Source organism: Cryptomeria japonica, chromosome 7 (assembly GCF_030272615.1).
Source record: "Cryptomeria japonica chromosome 7, Sugi_1.0, whole genome shotgun sequence".
In the NCBI taxonomy this organism is placed as follows: Eukaryota; Viridiplantae; Streptophyta; class Pinopsida; order Cupressales; family Cupressaceae; genus Cryptomeria; species Cryptomeria japonica.
In genome coordinates, this window is record NC_081411.1 from 112,668,767 (window position 1) to 112,691,167 (window position 22,401).

Sequence of the window (22,401 nt, forward strand, 5' to 3'; positions counted from 1 at the left end):
ACTTTTCTGCTTGAGGGTGTGTTGTGATGTTTTCACACATCACCCCATTGCAAATGGGGACCCCCACTTTTTCGCTTTTTAGCATAGTTGTTTTTCTTAGGTTGCCTTAGTTTAGCAGTAATTTCCTAGTATTTGCCTTTGCTTATGAGAGGGTGTCATTGTCAAAATGCAAAAAGGCCTTAAAATTGCAAGGAAATGATCCTAAGTGTCAAGTTGCCTTAGCTTGTTTGTTTATTTTTCTAAGCGCTGAGTTTCATTTTGTCTTAAAATTCGAACGAAAAATGATGAAAATGTTGCAAATTTTGTGCGAAAATCTTAAAAGTCCCTAAAGGAGTCGTTTTTCCACTCCTAGGAGGTGAAATAAGTAAAAAATGCACAAAGTCCTGATGGACTTAGATTTTCCACCCTCCAAATCTTGGGAAAATGTTAAAAGTCCCAATGGAAACAGAATTTCCATTGCATAAATGGATGAAATTGGGTAAGTTTGGGCTTTAAATGTGTGAAAATTAATTTAGTCCCAATGGAAAATGGTTTTCCACCAAGCAGTTAAGGCATAAAATACAAAGTCTCGATGGGAGCCATTTTTCCACTGAGCAATAAAGATGAAATTTCATAGAGTCCTGATGGAGGTCATTTTTTCACTCCGTTTTGAGCATGAAGGTACCAATTTGATTCTTAAAGACAAGAAAAGCCCTAATGGAGGTCGAGTTTCCACTATAGGACTAAGTTTGCAAGTGATATTGTGGAAAGTCCCCGTGACTAGAGAATTTCCACTTAGGACAAAACAAAGGACAATGTAAGTCTCGATGGAGGTTGTTTTTCCACCAGGCTTACAAGAGTGAAAATGCATAAGGAAACCGAGTCCCAATGACCCACGTTTTTCCACTTCAAGGTAAAATGATCAAGGTAAGGTCAAATTTAAGTGTCCCGATGAGGTTTAATTTTCCACTTGAGGGGAAAATCGGTTTAAGTAATGCAAAAACAACTAAATTAATGAGTCTTGATGAAGGTCAATTTTCCACTTGGGGTTGGTTTGCAAGATTTGAATGAATTTAGTGTCCAGATGACTATCTATTTTCTACCAAGAGGTATTGGACTTAGTTTTGTGAAGATTTTTCAAGGACAATCAGTCCCGATGTAAGGCGAATTTCCACTCAGGAGAAAATATGTAAAGGAAACTGAATTAATGATGAATTTAAAATGTCCAAATAGCCATCAATTTTCCACTAAGGGGCTGGAAATTAACATTATTTGAGAATTTTTGGAGACAAATCAGTCCCAATGGGGATCGATTTCCACCATTGCATTTGCTGGACAAGTGAGGTAAAATCAAGTCAAAATGAAGTGTTCATATGCATCGATTTTCCTATGTGGCTGATTTGATATTTCATTTATCCCACATTCATTTTGTGGTGAAAGTTAAAGGTGAAAAGTGACTGATTGAACTCAAGTGAGCTGGAAGAAGTAAGATTGAGGATCGCCATAGCTGGGAGGAGTGTGATGTTTGCTTAAGGCATGAATTGTGCCACCATTGGAAGTACTTGCAGCATTGTCAAAGGTGCCATTCTGGCTGAGACCACCATTACTAGCCACCACTTCAGACTGAAACACATCATTTTCAGCCAAGTGAATACAAATCGCATCAACTACATGAATTGCGCCATGAAGGGGATGATTTCCAGCTGAGAAAATACGATTTTCAGAGATATTTTCAGACCTTTGCACTCAGAAATCAGACTCGAGATAGTGAATTGGGTTGAAATATCGTTCATTTTCTGAGTTTTGAAGGGCATTTTCAGACTTACACATTGAAATTAGACCTTTACTAGGTCTGAAAATCAGGTTTATTTAAGGAGAAATTTCCAGATTTTGATAAAATTGTTTGTATCTTTCAGAATTATGTTTCATAACTTTGAATTTCTGATTTTAGAAAGCTCATAAGTCTGAAAATCATTTAAAATCTAGCTTGCCGGTTCAGGTTCGGGCACCGGTTCGGGTTTGAAGAACCGATACGCTTGTATGGCAAAATTTTGAAAAGGGGTTTGGGTTTGTTAGTACAATAACATATATATATATATATATATATATATATATATATATATATATATATATATATATATATATGTGCATGCAGCCTATAAGCATGAATTAAGATTAGCATGTCTCATAGCATCATATAAACAACAAAACCAACATAAACTTGTAATAATAGCATCATGATCACACCATAACAGCATCATATACATCAAGTTTAATATCAAAGTGATAAAATATTCAAGTACCATTGTTTCAACTTTCAACAATTTAAAGTTTGATCATCAAATGGATTCTCTAATTCATCATCCTCATTCTCCTCCTCATCATTGACATTGACATTGACATTAGATGAATCAATGCCAATGTCAATGCCACTTACACTTGCACTTGCACTTTAAGTTTGCTCGCTATCTGAGTCATCAAATGCAACAAGCTAAGAAGTGAAAGCATCCAAATCAGTATGTTCTGGCTCTATATCCTACATCTTCATTTCCCCTTGCTTGTAGTCATGTTGCTTGTGTGAAATGAGCCAAGTTAATGTTTTAAAACTCACTTTTAGGGTTATATTTTAATTTTTTATGTGGTGGAATTCAAAAAAAAAAAAATTTGCAAAAGAAAAACCATTTTTGGGCTGTCAGACCCCTGGGTTCAACCTGGGTCCTCTTGGGTTCAACCTGGTCCAAACTAGCCCTGTGAATCACGAACCTTGTCTAGACCATAGGCGAATCTGACCAGAACCCCGAACTGGGACCAAACCAGACTAGTACCAGGGGTCTAGGGGGCCGAACCCGGTAACTCAGCTTAAAATCAGAACCTAAGTTAATTCTGGAAAATTAATTGTTCTAATTACCTATCATAAGCTGGGACAAGAGTTGAGAGCAAAAAGTCCCTATGAGGTTCGATTTTCCACTTAGGAATAACAATCAACTTACCCATCAGGAATGAGGACAAAGTAAGGAACATTGAAGTGTCCTGATGGGGTTCGAATTTCCACTCCATCAAATGGTGATCAAATCAACACAAAATTTTCAAGGACAATGAGTCCCCATGGGAATCAGATTTCCACTTGAGGGCAGAATTAAAAAGAAAGAGCATAAGTCATGAGGAATGGGGAGTCCCTATGGAGATCGAATCTCCACTCCAAGGGTAGGGCATCAAAATGAAGTGAAATTTGTTTAGAGCAAGGAGTCCCTATGACCTTCGAATTTCCATCTTGAGAAAATGATCACGAAGGACTGAATTAGTCCCTATAAGGATCGATTGCCCACCAAGGTTGAAACAAGGGTTATCCCATAGGTGTTTGATTCAATATTTGTTTGTTTTGCAGGTCATCTACAAGGAAGGGAAGCACAATGATTAAGGGTTGAGGTGAAAGAGGATGCAGCTTGCAAGGATACCAAGGGCTCAACACTTCAAAGCTATAAATGAGGAAGAATCAGCTCCATGAGGACTCTACAAGCATATTACAAGGACAATATCACAAATGTAAATGAGGAAGATCAACATTTCAAGGATGGGAAGAGGATTTCAAGACAAGGATTTCAAAAATCAAAGATGAGGACTAGCTCAAGCATGAAGAAAAATTCACCATGATAATGAACAAGTGAGGGAAAGACAAATCCAAGACATGAGCATAGGGGATTCCACATTATGAAGTAGGAACTACATCAAGGGATCTCAAAATCAAAGAACAAATAGTTCAAAGGGAATTCCCTGACACAAGGATAAAATGTAAAGTATCACGAGGAATTCCAAACATTGTGAAGAATATTCAATGCAAATTGATTAGCTTTACAATGCAAGCTGAGGTGGCTTCCCAGTCACCATTCGTCCAATCAAAGGGTTCCAAGTCAACATTCATTCAAGGATGGAACAAGTGACATGTGGGACTACATCAAATATTATTTATCTTACCTATCCTCATCTCTTATTGGCCAATGTAATGGTGGTTGTAACAAACCCTAATTAGTGTTTCTATCTTTCAATCTTGGCTTTTGATTGTGAATCAGTCTTAGCCATTCATTGTAATGAGACCTCTATAAAAGGGCTCAACTCTCTCATTTGTAAGGAGTTAATAGTTGAAGAGCTAGAAATTAGGAGATTAGAAGTTAGGAGTAGAGTAGAGTAGGAGAAGAAGAAATTGTTGCTGAGGCTTGTAAATAAATATACTCTTCATTGAAGATATGGTATGTGTTGTTTCATCAAGTTACATGGTTTCCATTTCTCATTTTCTTTAATGTTGATTAGATGAATGGAAGATTTAATGGGTGCTTAATGGTGAAATTGACATATCCATACCACTAGCAGTTTGCTGGTTGTAAACTTGCCTTGCATGGTCAATTGGAATCCTTATTCAAGCTTAACTTCAATTGCTATTCACACATTGATATGCATTGTCTTAATGGTGTCTTTGTTAGTGGTAATTTGAACATCATATATTTACCTTAGAAGATTGCACTAGCTTTGTGGAGTTGTTCATTGATGTCAAACCAAAGTCTAGTAGAGTCTCACCAAGTCATCCACGACATCCTACATTCTAGGAGTAGATTAGTCTTCCTAAACCCTTTATTCTTTTGCTCTTTTTTTCAAGTAAAGTTAATTTTTCATGTTCCAGTAACTATTCAAACATTCTAGCATTAATGTACAACGTAAGTCCCCTTGTGATTCCAGCATTATCACATCAAACCATTGAGCTTATCCACATGTCAAGACCTGACATTTTGGAACCTTGGAGTCTTCCAATTGATCACATAGTTTAGCATTTGGCAAGATTTTGTTCAAGAGAGGATAAGATACCATGGTATTTTATTCTGTGTTTGAGGTACATAAAAAATACATCAACAGGGTGCTTATTGATTTATTGATATTGGCGACAATCGCTTGACTGTTTTGAGTTACTAGTGCAGAATTAATATGCAAATAAATTGTTATTGTAATTCCTTCAAACCAGCATTATTGTCATCATGATGGCAGTCTGCAGCTTCTCTATTTACCTTTAACCAATATTACTGTAATTCCTCTTAATAGTTTGAGGGAAGATGCTGGCTTCTTAAACCTTTTAACATGTTAAAGAAATTTGTGGTTGTTTTTGTAGTCAGGCTGTATTCTGTAGTTCGCATGCTTTGATTTCCTTGCAGAAGGGTATCTATTGAATGTTAGTTCTTTTTAATTCCTAACGCATTTTCTGTTTTTAATGGTCATGCTTGTTTCCTCTTCTGCATTAATTTGTTTCTCTTGGGATTATAAAGATTAGTTGTCTTGTTTGCCTCTGGTATACATTTACTGTTTTGTATTTGACTGACTGACTGTACAATTTATATAAAATTTCTATATCTTTCTCAAATTTCGTAAATAAATGTGAAATATCAGTTAAATTCTTGGAGAAGCTTGAAGAAGAATAATCATGTTTTGCCTCATCTTGAGAAGTCACTAGAAATGGTTACCAGTTTCTTCTAATGGGCGATTGTCTTACTAGCAACCCCTTTACACCTAAAACATGTACAGGTTTAGTTTTGTATATTTATTCTATTGCCTGCTTTGCCTCTGCCATGTTTCAAATCATCACTTTTAGTTTTGTTATTTGTAAGTCTATCTTCCCAATTAGTTTCTGATATTACTTGTATATAGCTTTGGTCATTGCCAAACTGTTTCCAATTTCCATCTGTCTTGCATACTATATAAATAGGATCTGTTAGCTCATTTAGCGTAATGGTCATATTCAGCCATGTTATACAAATAGTTGTCACTGGCTTGTGTCATTTGATTAAGGTGCTTGTTAAATTAATGGTCATTTAGTAGCTTGGTAGATTGGGTCTTTTGTTCATAGTTGTGGTGGTTAACAGTAAGGTTTGGCTATAGCTAAAAAGAATCAGGTCAGAAATAATTGGTAGAAAATGTCTCCTCAAGAAAATGAAAGTTAGTTTGCGATCAGACCATATGAGATTTATCATTAATTTGTAGAAGATAAAATCCTTATTGTATACCGTGTGTTAAATAGGATAATTCTAGTATTGTGTAAAAGGCGAGCCATTTGAGTTATGTTCTCTTTTACGTTCTTATGTTTTTATGCTAAGTTGCTGGTTCAGGTTCAAACAACCGGTACACCGGTACAGCAAAATTTTGAAAAGGGGTTTGGGTTCGTTATAGTACAAAAACACACACACACACACACACACACACATATATATATATATATATATATATGCAGCCTATAAGCATGAATTAAAGATTTAGCATGTCACATAGTATCATATAAACAACAAAACCAACATAAACATATAAACAACAAGACCAACATAAACTTGTAATCATAGCATCATGATCATACCATAACAGCATCATATACATCAAGTTTAATATCAAAATGATAAAATATTCAAGTATCATTGTTTCAACTTTCAACAATTTAAAGTTTGATCATCAAATGGATTCTCTAATTCATCATCCTCATTCTCCTCCTCCTCATCATTGACATTGACATTAGATGAACCAATGCCACTTGCACTATAAGTTTTCTCGCTATCTGAGTCATCAAATGCAACAAGCTGAGAAGTGAAAGCATCCAAATCAATATGCTTTGGCTCTATATCCCACATCTTCGTTTCTCCTTGCTTGTAGTCATGTTGCTTGTGTGAAATGAGCCAAGTTAATGTTTTAAAACTCACTTTTAGGGTTATATTTTAATTTTTTGTGGTGGATTTCAAAAAAAATTAAATTTTGCAAAAAAAAACACCATTTTTGGGCCGTCAGACCCCCGGGTTCGACCTGGGTCCTCTTGGGTTTGACCTGGTCCGGCCCAGGCCTGTGAATCACGGACCCTATCCAGACCACAGGCGGACCGGACCAGAACCCCGAACCAGGACAGGACCGGACCAGTACCAGGGGTCTAGGGGGGTAAACCTTGGAACTTAGTTTTTATGCTATAAGTCTTTTGAGAACTGAAGCAACAATTAGTGGGTGGACCTCCTTTTGTGGCTTGAATATTTGAATGTTCTGTTACAATTTTAAAACAATGCTTTTGCTTTATACAATTATTTATTGTAAACGTGGGAGGTTAGGGAACATATTCTTGGTATGTGTCATTGAGAACTATGTCTGTGAAATAGTCCTGCCAATAAAAGAAGAAAGCACAAACAGAATTTCACCTCTCCTCCATGTAAAAAGCCAAGAGGTACAGGAATTGCCACATTCCTTAAAATAAATAAAAAGGAGAATGATTAAATACAAGTGTCTATAAAAAGGCCACTAGGTTGATAACCTAAGTAATTGATCCATAAGCCACTGGGTTGATAACCTTAGTGATTCACCAACTATGGAATTCAACGTCAGCATTCCTGTACACTCTTAACAATCTATCTAATAGTATTTATCATGCATTTAGTATCAATAAGACAACTGAAAAACAAGCAATAAACCAAGCAAACACACAAGAATCAAACAAATTGCACTGTAGTTTCCCTTGGAAGAAAACCCATAAGGGCAAAAGGAACTTCAGCAAGAGTATGCCTGTATCATCTCATTCACTACATGGTGCTATTACATGGAGATAATTCCATATTAATGGTCATTTTGGGTTTGTACTACAACAAATATAAGTACCTTGTTCTTGTAAAGCTCCTTGTACTCTCCAAAACTCTGCAGCTTGCTGTTTGTCTTTGATTGCAGCATTAAGAGTTTTTTTTATTCCAACTGAATCCCCAAATAGAGTATTTGATCCTCTTTATACACCCTTGCATTTGCAACAATGGGAAATGAATTGGCTTCTCTAGAATGGTGATAGTCAGACTCATAATTGCTCCACTGTCTAACCATTCCTATGGAATCCCAATCATTGTGTACCAGATCGAACAACCTTCAGCTGAAAAATTGCCTACAATGCATCCATATACAGGGAAACTAATGATAGTAGTTGCTTATGAACAATCACCCACATCATATGCATTTGCTGCCCTATCACTGTTCACATGGGTAAAAATGCCATATCACTGCCCACCTAGGCACAAAGTCAACAAACACCATCTCTTCCCAAGTCCAAGGAAAAATTTGTTCTCACATATTTATTGTTCTGCCCTAAATGGTTTCCAGCACAATGCTACTATCAAAACTTCCTACAAGAAGTGATGGAAAGATTCTTTGCCCCTACAAATCTCGTGGCAATGTTCCAGACCACAGCCAATATTCTCTTAGAACTTTTATCTAATCATGAACTCATGGCGTTTTTATTCCGACATTCATTGTACTGCTGAAAGCAATGGAAATTGCTTTAAAAAATGACACCCAGTAGCAGCGTATAGCTTACCTGTAGGAAAGTGGTAGTTGCTCCAATAATAACTCCCTGTAGCAACCTGTAGTTTACCTGTAGCAAGCAACGGTAATTGCTCAAACAATTACTTCCTGTGGCAACCTATGGCTAGTCTAAAGCTCAACCAATTTTGTACCGTACTTTAGAACCTTCCTGATTGGAACCACTTAATCAATTCTGGATTGGTCACTGACTAGGCTCTGGAAACTACCCTTTTAGATGGTGGTGGATCTCAGTCGTGTCATTGTAGCACCATCTGTCACCATGAGCCTTGGGGTTGGGGCTTTTTACTCCTAGCCACTGCAATTCTGGATGCTATAAGGCAGACGATGTAATGTTGTCAGTTTTGTTTTTAGTCAATGCAAATTATTATTTGTGAACATTTTAAAATCATTTCAGAAGCTTACTGGATTTTTTAGGCATGCAACATTACAAATTCTAATTTAACATTGCATAGTTTGAAGGATGTTTTTCACCCATGTTACATCTCTGGTGTGATTATGTGATGCCTTGTTTGAACCACATTCTTAAGCTTTGTAAATATGGTTCATGCTTGAGTGTACCTCATAAACCTTTACACCACAACTTTGTCATGCGTCCTCGATTTGAACCTGGGCAATACGTCAATCCCTTGGATATAGTCTGAAAGATGTAAACACTATTTGACTAAGTATTGCACTTTAAAATTTTTTTATAGCATGTCTGGAGTGAGAGATTCTTATATATGACCCACTTGTAACATTTTATGGAATTTGAAAGTGAATAATATTTAAGGATCGAGAAAACCTTTGCAAAACATATGATAACTATTGGAACAATGTTCTTAATGAAGCAAATTTTGATGCAGGTGTCTGAAGAATGTGCTTCAGGATCGTATGCCTTTCTTCTAAATGGAGCATTCATGGAGAGAGCAATAGGTTGCTAAAAGTTCCAGGTGCTTGACTGGCTTCAGCTGCAACTTATGGTTTGATTTTTTTTTGATAATGGGAAAAAGAAAACATTTAGAAGGAATTCTTGGCAAGAAAGCCTAGGATACTAACCTGTTATGTCCAAATGCCATAACTCCACTTCATTAAACAGTCGGCATTTTTGTAACCTTCTGGCTTCTCATGCTGCAATATTGGTCCGGTACTCAATTCACCATGATAGGAGTGGTGCTAATTCTTGTTAATTTCCGTAGCCCATTGAGGAAAATATTTAGAAGCAGCTCAAGATTCAAATTTGGCAGATGGCCTATAGAGCATCTTGCTCAACATTTCTCATAAACTTAGTGCTTATTTGTGTTTATTAGATTGTGGGAGTGAGTATGCTATTCCTTTAATCTTCCGCTCTATTATGCATTGTGCCAAGCTTTGTTTAAAGCGATATGAAATGGAAATGGCAAAGCAAATGCTCTCTTGTGTGAGTGGAAAAGGGTAAAAAGAAAATCATGATATCTCAGCATAGAAAATCCTCAACATAGCCAAGGTTGGTTTCATTTTTATCCTACTCATTGTTCATGTAGAAGATACGAATGTTTGATATGACCTTTACTTAAGTGCAATTAGCATTATAGATTGAGGAATAGAGTTTCAACGTTGATATTCAAGCATTTAAATAAATCATTTAAAATCTACCCCTCGTGAGAACTTCACATTTTTTTTCATAGGGAGCAGTCATGTTATTGACATGATCTTCAAAGTCTGATTTGTTTTTATTGAAATACTACGTATCTTTTTATCAGTTCAATGTGAGATAGTACGGTAACAGAATGAACATATGGTTGAATATAAAAAGACCAGAATTTTACTTTGATTTTGCACCGATACTTATAGTAGATATCCAGCCACAGAAGCTTAGTTATTAGATTTGTTAATGATGAGTAATGTACGAATTGTGTAATCCAGTTGTACTCTAGATTAATGGGTGTGTGATATTACAGAATTCTCTTTGATAGATCTAGTGTCTGCAACACTGTTTTTCTAACTTCAGCTTGAGAACTTCATGTGAGTCATTAATACCTTTTTAATTCTATTTTATAAGTTTTCTTCCTTTTCATTCAAGGTCTTTTCACATTTTATAATCTTCTTACATCTAAATGCTGATAACATAGGTAAATTTGTAATAAACAAGACCAATTCATGGCATTCCAGAAATAAAGGCACAGTCTTCATCTGTGACATTGCTATCTATTTTTGATCGTGGGAGGTGGGTCATCTTTAATCTTTATTCAAGCATCATGTGTCTTGTGTTGTGTACTCTTCAATTTGTTTTTAATCTTGACTTTATGTTGGCTGTGAAGGTTTGAGTTGACACGGGGCCTAAAAAATTCTTAGATATAGCCTAGAATTGTGACTTCAGTTGGTGATTCACCTTATCCATTCGTGGGTCAAAGCTCCAAGAAGTTTTGTCAAGGCCTCCTTTTGAGATGACATAAAGTAGTGGAAGACAAGCTTCCACAAAGGGGTTTTCCATAACCCAGATTTGTCTCTTGCTTGGCGATTATGGACCCCCTACCTAAGTTGCAAAAACTAAAATGCAAAAGATGAAACCCAAAAGCCCAAATAAAAGTTCACATTTGAGATGGAGTGAATTTTGAGATGAAAGACAATGCAAATTGAAACTAAAAAGTACTAAATCTCAATTGTTGTTTTGCACATGGTTTGCGATGTTGAAACGCAGGTTACCCATTGAATTAGTAGCATGTAACCACATATCAATTATTTGCATATTCGAAAATGAAGGATGAAGGGGTTGATTTATAGGATTTTGGGTGAGAAATGAAGTGTGAGGATTCAATCTTGAATGGGCAATTGAGATCGAAGGATAGTACTAGAGAATTCTTATTGACTAAGAATAGTTAGGAGTTATGAAGGCTCGTTAGTAGATGAGGATAAATAACTCTTTTTATTATTTGTTTTATATAAATAGTTGTGCATAGAATAAAAATAGATGAGAATAAGGGGAGGCAAGGTTACAATGGAATATCTGGGTTTTAATTATTTAGAGGATAAATGGATAATGGAAACAGATTTATATGATTGTTTTAGATTATTTAATTTTTTAATGTTGGAAAATGAAAAATGGGGAATTAGAAGGGCACTAGGAAATGGGAATTGGAAAGGGTTGTGATATAATGTTAGGTGATGGCATGAAATAAGGATAATTTTGTCCCCCTTTGAATGTGAAATAATAGTGTTTCTAAGAAAGTAGGTATAGCCACTCAATAAGAAAGAACATTCCTCGAGCATTGACATTTTGATTTTAGGATTAACTGGATAATTTTTAAGGGATGCACCCTCGAGAGGACAAGTGAGGTAGAAGAACATGGACATGTTTTTGAAATGGATGGAAAAAGGCTAGATGTTTAGGAATAAATGGAAATGATAGATTTGGATAGGTTTAGAATTAGTTTAAGGGTTGGATGTTGAGGAAGAAAATATTTGTGGTTAAGGGATGGGAGAAGTTTGGAGAAGAATGATCAACAAGGTACATGGCATGAATCTTGATTTTGAACAACCTAATATTTTCTATATCATGTGATTTGATGCACCGCGATATGGAAAACCATGATGAACTTTTTGCGTGTTGCATGATTGATTCAAAGCCAAACAAAGTCATAAGAAGACATTTGACAAATGACATAATGATATGGAAGAGAAGATATTTTTTGTAAGATGCCCCAAGGACCAACAAATGCAAATCAAAACAATATGCACAAGCAAGCAAATAGAGAAAATTTGCAGAATAAACAAGTTTTTGTCCTTAGTCAAGCTAAAAGCCAAAGATAAAAGATGATAACAACGTTGTCAATGTATGAATGATATGTCCCAAGACCAATGCAAGGATTGAGAATAATATTTTGTGATAACGATGTGAGTATTGGTTTAGAATTGAACTAGTCTTGTAGCAAAATGAGGAGCAAAGGGTTGTTTGGTGAGATCTGTTTGGATTGTTTATGCTTTTCTGCCATGTTTGGATGGCTAGGAGATTTGGATTTTAGGTTAGTCATGTTGATTTAATTTGCATGCATTGCTTTCTTCATAGTCTTGTGCTTTTTTTTCATGGGATTACTATTTCAGTGGTATAACTAATGACAAGGGAAAACAAGTCTAAAGGTAAGAATAAAGGGCAGATTGGATGGAATGACAAAGGGATTTGGGATGGTATGGATGCAGGATTTAGGAATTCAAGATGTGATCTCCAAGGACTACGTCACATAGGAGTAACATTCTCTTACTCTAGATATGTTGTTCATGATAATGTACTGTGATGTTTGTTGAAGGACTTTTTATTGTAATAGATGAGATATGTTAAGAAGTGTCCAAAGCATATTTCACAATCATGCTCTTGTCTTTATCAAAATAAAAAAGCAAAAATGATGGATGGGTACAATTAAATGAGATGTCAATATGATGGACGCGCATGATGGGATGGTATGGATGGTTGGATAAGAACTTTAAAGGATGGATAATGTAGGTAGATGAAGCAACTAGCTCCCAAGTGTTAGGAACACATTGATAGCTGATTTACACACGATTCTTGTGAATAAGTATTCATCATGGTACGTACCCAAGGTGCCATATGAATAGTTTTCATCATTGGACATTTTTTCTCTTCAGTTTTTGATTTGTGCTGTATAAAGAATTTTGAAAATAATTTTCATTAGGTCTTCTATCTTTGGACCATCATTTTCTATGGTAGATCAATAATACACCGCTTTGAGAATTGCTAAACATCGACCATGTAGTTAGTTGAGAAAAAAAGGGTTGGATGGAAGGATGGGGTTATGAAGGTATGAGTAAAAGCCATTGTACCAAGGAAAATCAGGATGAAGTTTCACATACCATGGCACATATTTGGATTGGATGATGGATTTTTGACAATGAGATTTTGGATTTTAGACTTCTAGATTTAAAATTTTTGGGATTTAGAGATCTAGCTTGATTTTGGACTTTTGGATTTTAAATTTTAGAAATTAGGGGCCTAGATGGATTTTGTCCCTTTTGATTTCGTATTTTGGTATTTAAGGATCCAAATAGATTTAATGATTTAGGGATCCAAATGGATTTTGGACTTTTGGATTTCATATTTTAAGATTTAGGAATTCTAATAGATATTGTATTTCTGGATATCAGATTTAGGGATTTAGGGACTTAGATAGATTTATACTTTTATATTTTAGATTCTAGGCTTTAGGGATCTAGATGGTCTTTTGAATTTCTTGGTTAGCATTGGGATATGAGAAATCAAATGAAGGATTTTGGAATTGAATTTTGAGTGGGGGATGCGGATTTGAAGATGGGATTGGGGTTTGGAGGTGTGGATTTGGATGCTTCAATTTGCTTTATTGCTTTTCCTTGCTTTGGGATACATTGTCATTTTCCTTCCCTTTTTATTGTTATACGATCCTTGTGGCCCTTTAAAACAATTTTGATTGCATGTCAATGCTTTGTGATTCCTTGGAGAAATATCATATTGGAATTCCATGAATTTATTATAGTCTCATCATTTTGAAATAAGTCAAATGATGTGTGATTTTGTTGGTTTTGATTGATGAATATAGATGATGAAAGATTAATGTGGGTGATGGGGCTAAGGGAATTGATAAAAGAGTTGGTGCCATCAAGTTTATTGATAGAGCAATAAGAGGGGTTCATTCGTATGTTGGAAGAAGTTTCCTTAGAATCTACAAGAGGGGTTAATTTGTATCTAGATAAATAAAATTGGGAGGTGATCAATTAAAATTAGGGATGACACTTTCAATGATTTTTTATGTGTACCTCATTTGTCAAACGATCTTCTTTCCTTTAATTAGATTACCTATTGTGGAGCAAGGAATACTGTGAAATTTGCTCTTGATTTAGTTATCATTACAGACTTGCAGAGTAAAGAGATTATTACTCCTAAGGTGGTTGATCATGCATCTTGATTGCACACTTTTAAAGTTTTTTTCTCTTTATGATGACTTTGGTCATTTGGGTGTTGATAGTACTTCTAGTGTGGACTATGAGTCTAGGTATTCTCACATGTCCAATCCTTGAGACTTACATTCAACCTCCTCCATTGATGATACTCGCTTTACTACATTCATGGCTACTTGTGATTTAGTGTATCAAGATATACATTGTCTTCCAAATATGCCTACTTGGGGACGAATAAGTGATAGACATTGCAAGTTTGTTTATAGAGTCCCATATTTCAGATATGGGAGACGCCATCGATTGCATTGAGCTTCTCTTTGATGGAGATGATTCTTCTTCATTAATGTGAGTGAACATTGAAAACCTCTTGTTCATTCTCCACATGATCATTCATCATATTTTGATATGAGTATGAATACTTTTGAGCAACATTTGGAGGATGCATCTTTGTTTTACCACATGATCATTCATCATATTTTGAGATACTTGAGTCTGGATCTTGTTCTTCATTCATCTCCACTAGATTCTATATTGTCCACATCATCATTGTGGCATGGCATATGATTTGAAAGGGACAAGTTTCAACATTGACATGTGGACGTTTGAGTAGTTTTTGAATACTTCATACATCTTGAGTTTTCTTCATACATATTTATTTTAGGAATGAGAAGAAATCATCCATGTACACCTTTGGTGTTGTTTCTTCCTAAAGGAACATTGTTTAATGACTGTGAACCATCTTGTACATCCAATTTTGAGCATCTACCATTGATATAGATCCTATAATGAGGGGGGCTTCATTGCCTCTATTCTTCTCTTTTATGGGGGAAATTTTGATCACGTGGTTTTGTTCTTTAGATACTTCTTTGAAATAATTTTTTATTTTCTCTCTTTTGGAGAGGATTTTGTTCTAGAGGGTTTTCTCCTTTCCTTTGTTTGTGAGAAATTGCATTTTTACATAGGTACCTATCATGCCCTTGTAGTCAAGACCTATCCTTGCATCATTTGCATTTGTTCATCATTTTTCCTAAGTTGCACTTAAGTGGGGTGTTGGTGTGGAAAAGAGTTTTCCCTATCCAATTTCCTCCCTTGTAGTGTGAACAAGGCACATTATCTAACTAGTTCTTAGTTAGACCCTATTGACACATGCCATTTCCCCTTTTGTTTAAAATTGGATTTTTATCAATATTAACCCATTTCTTCTTTCGTGGATTCATAGGGTAAGCATAGGAAGGATGATTTATTTACTGTTTATAGTTGTCCATACATTTCCAATACCACAAAGAAAATTAAATATTAAATTAATTTTTCATGAGGGTCAATTGGGATTTTAGAATTTGTGTCCTTTAGGTTATGTAGCAAGAAGTTCAAGAAAAAGTGACCATTACAAATGTAAGGGTCTTTGGGGCAACTCAACAAGCATTTTGGGTGTACAACTCTTGTTGAATAGTTATAAATATGGTTATTTTGGTCATTTGTAGGCATATTGATTATCTATTCTTCTCTACACGTAGATTTGTAGAAGCCCTCTTCAACGGACAAAATCCCATCGAAAAAGGCTTGTGGATAAAAACCCATTTAAGCATTTCTTCTCTACACTTGTAGATTTGTAGAAGGCTTCTTCAGTGGGCAAACTCTCATTGAAAAAGGCTTGTGGATAAAAACCCATTTAAGAATTTGGTGATTAGAGGATGAAATCTGTTTTTTCACAAAGAGTATTCTCACTCAAAGATTGCATTTCACATGAAGGAAATTTATAAGATTGTTATTTTCTTCTTTTCTAGTGTGTAGGTGTTCTTCGATTGTGTTTTGTGAGTTCTTCAAAACATAGTTATGTTGATTGTTTTAAGTCTTGTAGCTATGTCACATCTATTATTGAGTCTATAATTAGATCACTATGCTAGTATTTTCATTTGGAAATTAAACTATTTCAATTTATGGCGAATATATTAAATTCGGTGGTCTAATTTTGTCATTGTCTTGAGGATTTGGTGTGGATTCGTGATGTGTGAAAAATGAAGCTATATTGTGTAGTTGCTATAATAAATTAGTTTCAGAGTTGTTCAAATGTTATTTGATATTGTGTGTCAGAAAAAGTGATTTGAAATAGAGTAGAATTAGCAATAAAAATGAGTCAAAATCACAAAACCAAACAACAATCAAGATTAGGCTAAAAGAGGCTCAAACCATAGTGAAATCCTTTGCAAATGAAGTATGGTGTGCTCCTCCTTGTGCATATTTGCCTAGGATGCTCGATTTTGATGTTTGCTCACAAGATTTTGGCAACATAAAGGTGCTCAAAGGATTTGAATGTATGATATGAAAAAAATGGCTATGTTTTTCATAGTATCAATGAAGGGAGTGTTGAACCCAAGGTAGGATGGAGAGTTTGGTGGGGGGGGGGGGGGGGGGCGCTAAATCAATTTTGATTAAAATTTAATACAACACAACAAATTAAACAACAATAAAAAATTAACACATCAACACCAAGATTTATACATGGAAAACCCAAACAGGGAAAAACCATAGTGAGCACTTGCCCACACAATATATCCACTATGTATATTTGATTACAATGAATGATCTCATTTCTCTAGACTTGCAAACCAAGGCTAACTACTCTTGGGGAAAGATATAGAAATAAGTTGCAAACTTGATGCTAACTACAACATGGCAAGATACAACGAATGGATTGAAAAGAAGGATCTCTTGATCATGAAGTTGTCCTTGAATTCTACATCAAGCAACCAACATCAACATACACAAATCAAACCTCATCTGTCAACACTCTGTCTCATACTTCTGCCACAGTCTCAAACAACATGCATATCATTCAAACACAACTCTTCTTCTATGTTTTTCACCAAATTTCATTGATTGTCTTCACATCACACACTTCCTCTTAATCTCTCTACACTTCTACAACTCTTTCTTACATTCTTTATATACAAGATGGATTATCAAAGATTGAACCAAATCGACCTGAAACAAAAGGTACCTTTTGGACAAAAAACACACACGTAGATCCACTCCAGGAGAAAGAGGGGACCAAAATACATTTTCCTAAGATCAATCCACCAATCCACAATCACCAGAATATAACTCACAACATTCCAACATGAAACATGTCCATATAAACAATTAATAGCCAAAACATACTCTCCAATACAAATTACTCTTATTTGGATCTCTACATGCTATGGTGAGATCCATGACACATCAAATTACCTTCCACAAATCATATTTGGACCAAAAGATAGGATTAACATAGAATATCACAATCGGGTATGAAGTATACCACAACACCCGAAGAACCCAAAGATATTTCTGGACCACAACACTAACACACCCATAATGCCAGAAATATAACCAAAGAAGATAACAATACCAAACAACATCAACAACACTTCCTGGATCTAAACACTTCCATAACAACCAATAGAATAATTGCAACACCAAAACAACAAAATATCTTTGTACCATAGAATTTCCGAACCAACAACTATCTGGAACAAGAAGTTTGACATCAATGACAACCACAACGACACATACTTTCAACAATCTCCCCCTTTGTCATTGATGACAACACCTGACCAAACTGAACACTCGACTAATCTGCAAAACAATATTGCTCTATCAGAAACACTACATTGTCTTTCACTTTGAAGTAAATTTCTATTTTCTCTCAATTCTTCTCTCTCTCTCTCTCTCTCTCTCTCTCCCCCAAACTGCTCTTTCTCTTCCCCTTTCCCATCAAAGACAAAGGTCATAACACCAATACACACTCCACTATCCCCCTTGAGAGAAGCCACAACATCAATCTAGGAAAAGAAAATAGGCATGAAAGCTCCCCCTGAAAAGATACACCTCCATAATGCACCTAGCTAGAAGGAGGGGCAATAACCCCAAGCTTCTCTCAAAGAAATTCAAATGTATCCTTTGCCAATGCCTTAGTGAAAATATCCACAACTTGTTCTTTTGTAGCAATATATTCCAACTAAACTTCCTTCTCAACAACCGTGTCCCTTAAGTGGTGATATCTGACTGAAATGTGCTTTGTTCTTGAATGCATAACTAGATTTTTTGAAATGTTTATTGCACTTGTATTGTCACAAGTAACAGGAATTGCTTCATCATATGTTACTTTGATATTTTTAAGCATCTATCTCATCAACATTACCTAAGTACAACAAGATTCTGTTGCAATATACCCTGCGTCAACATTACCTAAATTTTTTTCTTCATTCATTAGGGGTTTGAGCTTTAGTGGGAACTTGAACTCATTTCTATTCTTATTGGAATTTTGGGTTTCATCAGAAACTTGAAATATTTTCCTTCGTTGTTGAGAGTTGAAGTAGGATGGGAACCATCAAAGGTTCATGGGCTTCTTAGAAACAACTAAACCTTTGACCCAATGTACATGGAGACTCATAAAGAAAATAGGAACTCATCTAAACAAACTAAGTTCTTAAATTTTTTCCCCTTAAAATTTCACTTGCCTTTATATGGTATCTTCTATTAAATCTTTTAATGGGAACCAAAACCCATTGGTAGTTCTTAGGGTTCTCTAACCCCGTTGTTCCTTTGACTCATCACAATTTAGTCAAATTTTTACCGATTTCTACAAAACATAGACCATAGATACCCTTTTGGCTTTTCTACAAGGTGAATTCCTTACTTGGTGAAAAATAAGAATGAGTCTATTGGTGATTTCAATGGGAAATGGAATAATTGATAGCTCCATTAGTTCTAGGAACAACACAAATATTTGATTAGTTCCTAATGATTCTTAAATCTCAATCAACCATAACCTAACTAAATTTCCTCAAAAAATTTGAATAGAAGGTACTTAGTATGACTTTAACAAGATGAACTCTTTACTTGTCTAAAATTCAAACAAAACTTCATCCAATAACTACTCACCAAAAAATCAACAACAAAAGAAAGGAAAATTAGAACTTGTAGTGTCATAAATATTACACCTTAATAATTTCTCCCCATGACACTTACTTTAGTATGATTTCCCCTAAATCATTTTCGGCCCATTTATGCTCTATGCTACCCTAAAACTTCAAAATTAATCCCACAACTTAATCCTCATCAATTACCATAATTAGGACTAGATCCTATGTCACAAGCCTCAACACTTGTGTTTCCCTTTCAAATAACTCATTTTGGGTAGACTAGGGTGTCTAACTCCTTAGTTTCAACAAAATATTTTTAAAAAGTTTCCACTTCAAGTGTCAACCTTTGCATTTTAGAATTTGGTCTCGATTTTTATATTTGATCATTTTGTGTTCACCTATTTTTGAAATTAACCTTGTAATCCCTATGAAGAAAACCTTTTATAATTCATAAGGTCTAACTAATGGATCTATATAGAAAGCACTACAAATTTCTAGAGCAGTTGTACAAGGAGCAAAAAACTACCAACATTCTAAATTCAACTATGAATTAATGTTTACCATTCATTATTATTGTGCTATTTCATTAACACTTTAAAGAGTTCCAAAGAGAATTGCATCACCACCTTTATATAGAAATCCTTGAGAGGATATCATACCTAAGGTAATCTTGTCACTTTATCATTGATTTTGCCTCTATCCTTGCAAGGGAATGCATTCTACCACTCATCATTGTTGTTGTGGAGGTGGGAACACCAAGACAAGGTTTGGCTTAGGCAAGCCCCTATATGTCACAACCATCTTTCCCATTTTTTTCTATGTTTGTGGGTTCATATCTAATGACAAGACAAGTATAGATGAGTAGAATAGATAGTGAGAGACATTTCTGGATTTTGAACAAATAAAAAAATCATAGAATAATTCACCCATTAACCCTGTCCTACTATTTTGAGCTGAATTTATGGGAGACAGTAGCATAGAGCTTCCAACTGCATTCTTGATCACCTTTCTTAGTTTCAGACACCTTTAGACTAGGGTGCCCAGTATCCATGCTTGAAAGATTCTACTCAAGATTTTCAATCCAAGTTCCTCTATGTATCTCCCTTTTAGATTTGTACCTTTCCTCTACAATTTTGTTTTCTATTTTTTGTATTATATTAGTATTTCTTGATTTAGCCTTCTCTTTGTTGGCATTGTGTTGTCATTGATGTCAACCGGTATGGGATGTTGGCATATTGGCATAACTAATAATGTGAATGGATATTGGCATAACTGTTGATAATATTGATGAACCAATATATGGACTGTTGGTGATGATATAGTCAAGATGTTTGATGAATTGATGATTAATTTGTGTTGTCATTGATGGCAACTATGGATATATTGTTTTATCATGTTATCTAAGTCGTCTATGATTGACTAGGAAGCTATTGAATGGATTTGACAATTAACTGGCAAATATGACTTTAACCGGTAATGTGAAACTGTGTTATGCTTAAGTAATTGGATCTAGAGATTGATGAGGAATTTGGTTTGTGGTTTGAAATATATGTTTGTAACATTGTAATGAGGTTATGATCGGAACCGCATCATGTTTTGGTTACCAAAAGTCATTTTTGAGATTGACTGATGTATTTTTTGTAGGGTTTTAGTGGGCTTTAAGAACCGGTATTCAAATCTTATAACCGGTAATGATTTTGAGTTCGACGGTGTATTTCATTATGTTTATAAGTTGGTGATGACATGGCTGAATCTGCGTGAAGTGTTAAATTGTTGTTTTCGCGCGATTAAAAAATGGTATCTCTTGGGAAATAACAAAGAACATAGAAGAATGTTTTAAGGGCATGATTACTTATTAGATCGAAGTGCGGTGATGATTTATGATCATTTAACGACTATAATTGATTTGTAATTTATTGTAATGATCCATATGATGATCTGTAATGATTTGTAAAGATCTATGATGTAAATCTTAGCATGTGATTAGGGTTTTGTAACCGACTAAGTTGTAAAGTCTAGTTAGAGTAAGTATGTGATGATTTATTGTGTCAGTGATCAAAAGAAGAGTGTGTGATAAGAGTGAAGCATATTAGAGCTCAGAAGGACCTGTATAAGAAAACAAAGAGTTCTATTTTCAGATCATACATCTATTGTTTCCTAACAGTTGTAGCAGACTCAAAATCCCTTATCCGGGTAGGTCCTGATAGGCTTGATTGTATAAATCCCTTCACTGGATGACTCATTAGCTTGCATTCTAAATTCTTTTACAAGGTTACTCCTAATAGAGCAAAGCTCCTAATAGGGCTGAGGTAAATCCCTTAACTGGGGGACTCCTAATAGGGTCTGCTACTAACCAAACATATTTGTAATCTCCTAACTAGGTTAGGGTCCTCACAGGGCGCATTTCAAAAGTGCAAAAATCTTGTGGGTACCAATTCCCATCGTGGTTTTTCCCATTTGGATTTACACGTGAAAATATTGGTGTTCATGTGTTGATTTATTTCTTATGTGTTGAGTTGATATCTTTCTATTATGTGCATGTTGATGAGCACTTAGAATAATAGTTTGATAAATCTGATTATCAGTATGATTTTAGTTATTACGGGTAAACTTTATGAGTTGTTTTGAAATAAGTTTTTGGTGGTTGTTAAAGTTTTAAAGTTTACCATAATTACTGATTCACCCCCCCTCTCAGTAATTACCAGATTCTCACAAATAACAATTGGTATTAGAGATTTGGTCCTTTGTGTGTAGAAGCTTAACCGCTTGAGGAAAAGATTCAAAAGAAAATGATGAAGAAGGAAAGTCCGAAGTTTAAGAAGGACAACTACACAATATGGAAAGACAATGGAGATTTATATCAAAGGTATGGGTTCTTAGTCTTGGCAACATCTTACTACTAAATATGTACCTCCTACCGGTCCTTTGACTCTTGATAAGCTTAAAGAACAACAAGAGAACAATCAATCACTCGAAGCTATTGTAAGTGCACTGTCTGATACTAAATACATTGATGTGTATGGATTAGAAACTGAATTTGAAGTTTGAGAGAAATTAGAACTAATCTATGGTGGTGACAAACATGTTCAAAAAGCTAAGGAAGAAAGTCTTAGAGGTAAATTTGATGATATGAGAATGGTAGAAGGAGAGAATATAGCTCAGTATGGACAGAGAATCAAAGAGGCTGTCGGTGGTATTAAAAGTGCTAGAGGAAAGATTGAAGATGACACTGTTATAAGTAAGATGATTAGAACTC

At 35.1% G+C, this 22,401-nt stretch overlaps 1 protein-coding gene across 2 annotated transcripts in view; it reads left to right on the top strand.

Moving 5' to 3' along the window:
• LOC131061218 (uncharacterized) overlaps nucleotides 1–9,687 on the top strand; it is a 42,882-nt gene extending 33,195 nt beyond the window's left edge. For both annotated transcript variants that reach the window (XM_057994754.2, XM_057994753.2), the window contains exon 4: nucleotides 9,186–9,687. In XM_057994754.2, the coding sequence (XP_057850737.1) occupies nucleotides 9,186–9,193 (8 nt within the window). In that variant the 3' untranslated portion in view covers nucleotides 9,194–9,687. The remainder of the gene's footprint in view (nucleotides 1–9,185) is intronic.
• The last annotated feature ends 12,714 nt before the right edge of the window (nucleotides 9,688–22,401 follow it).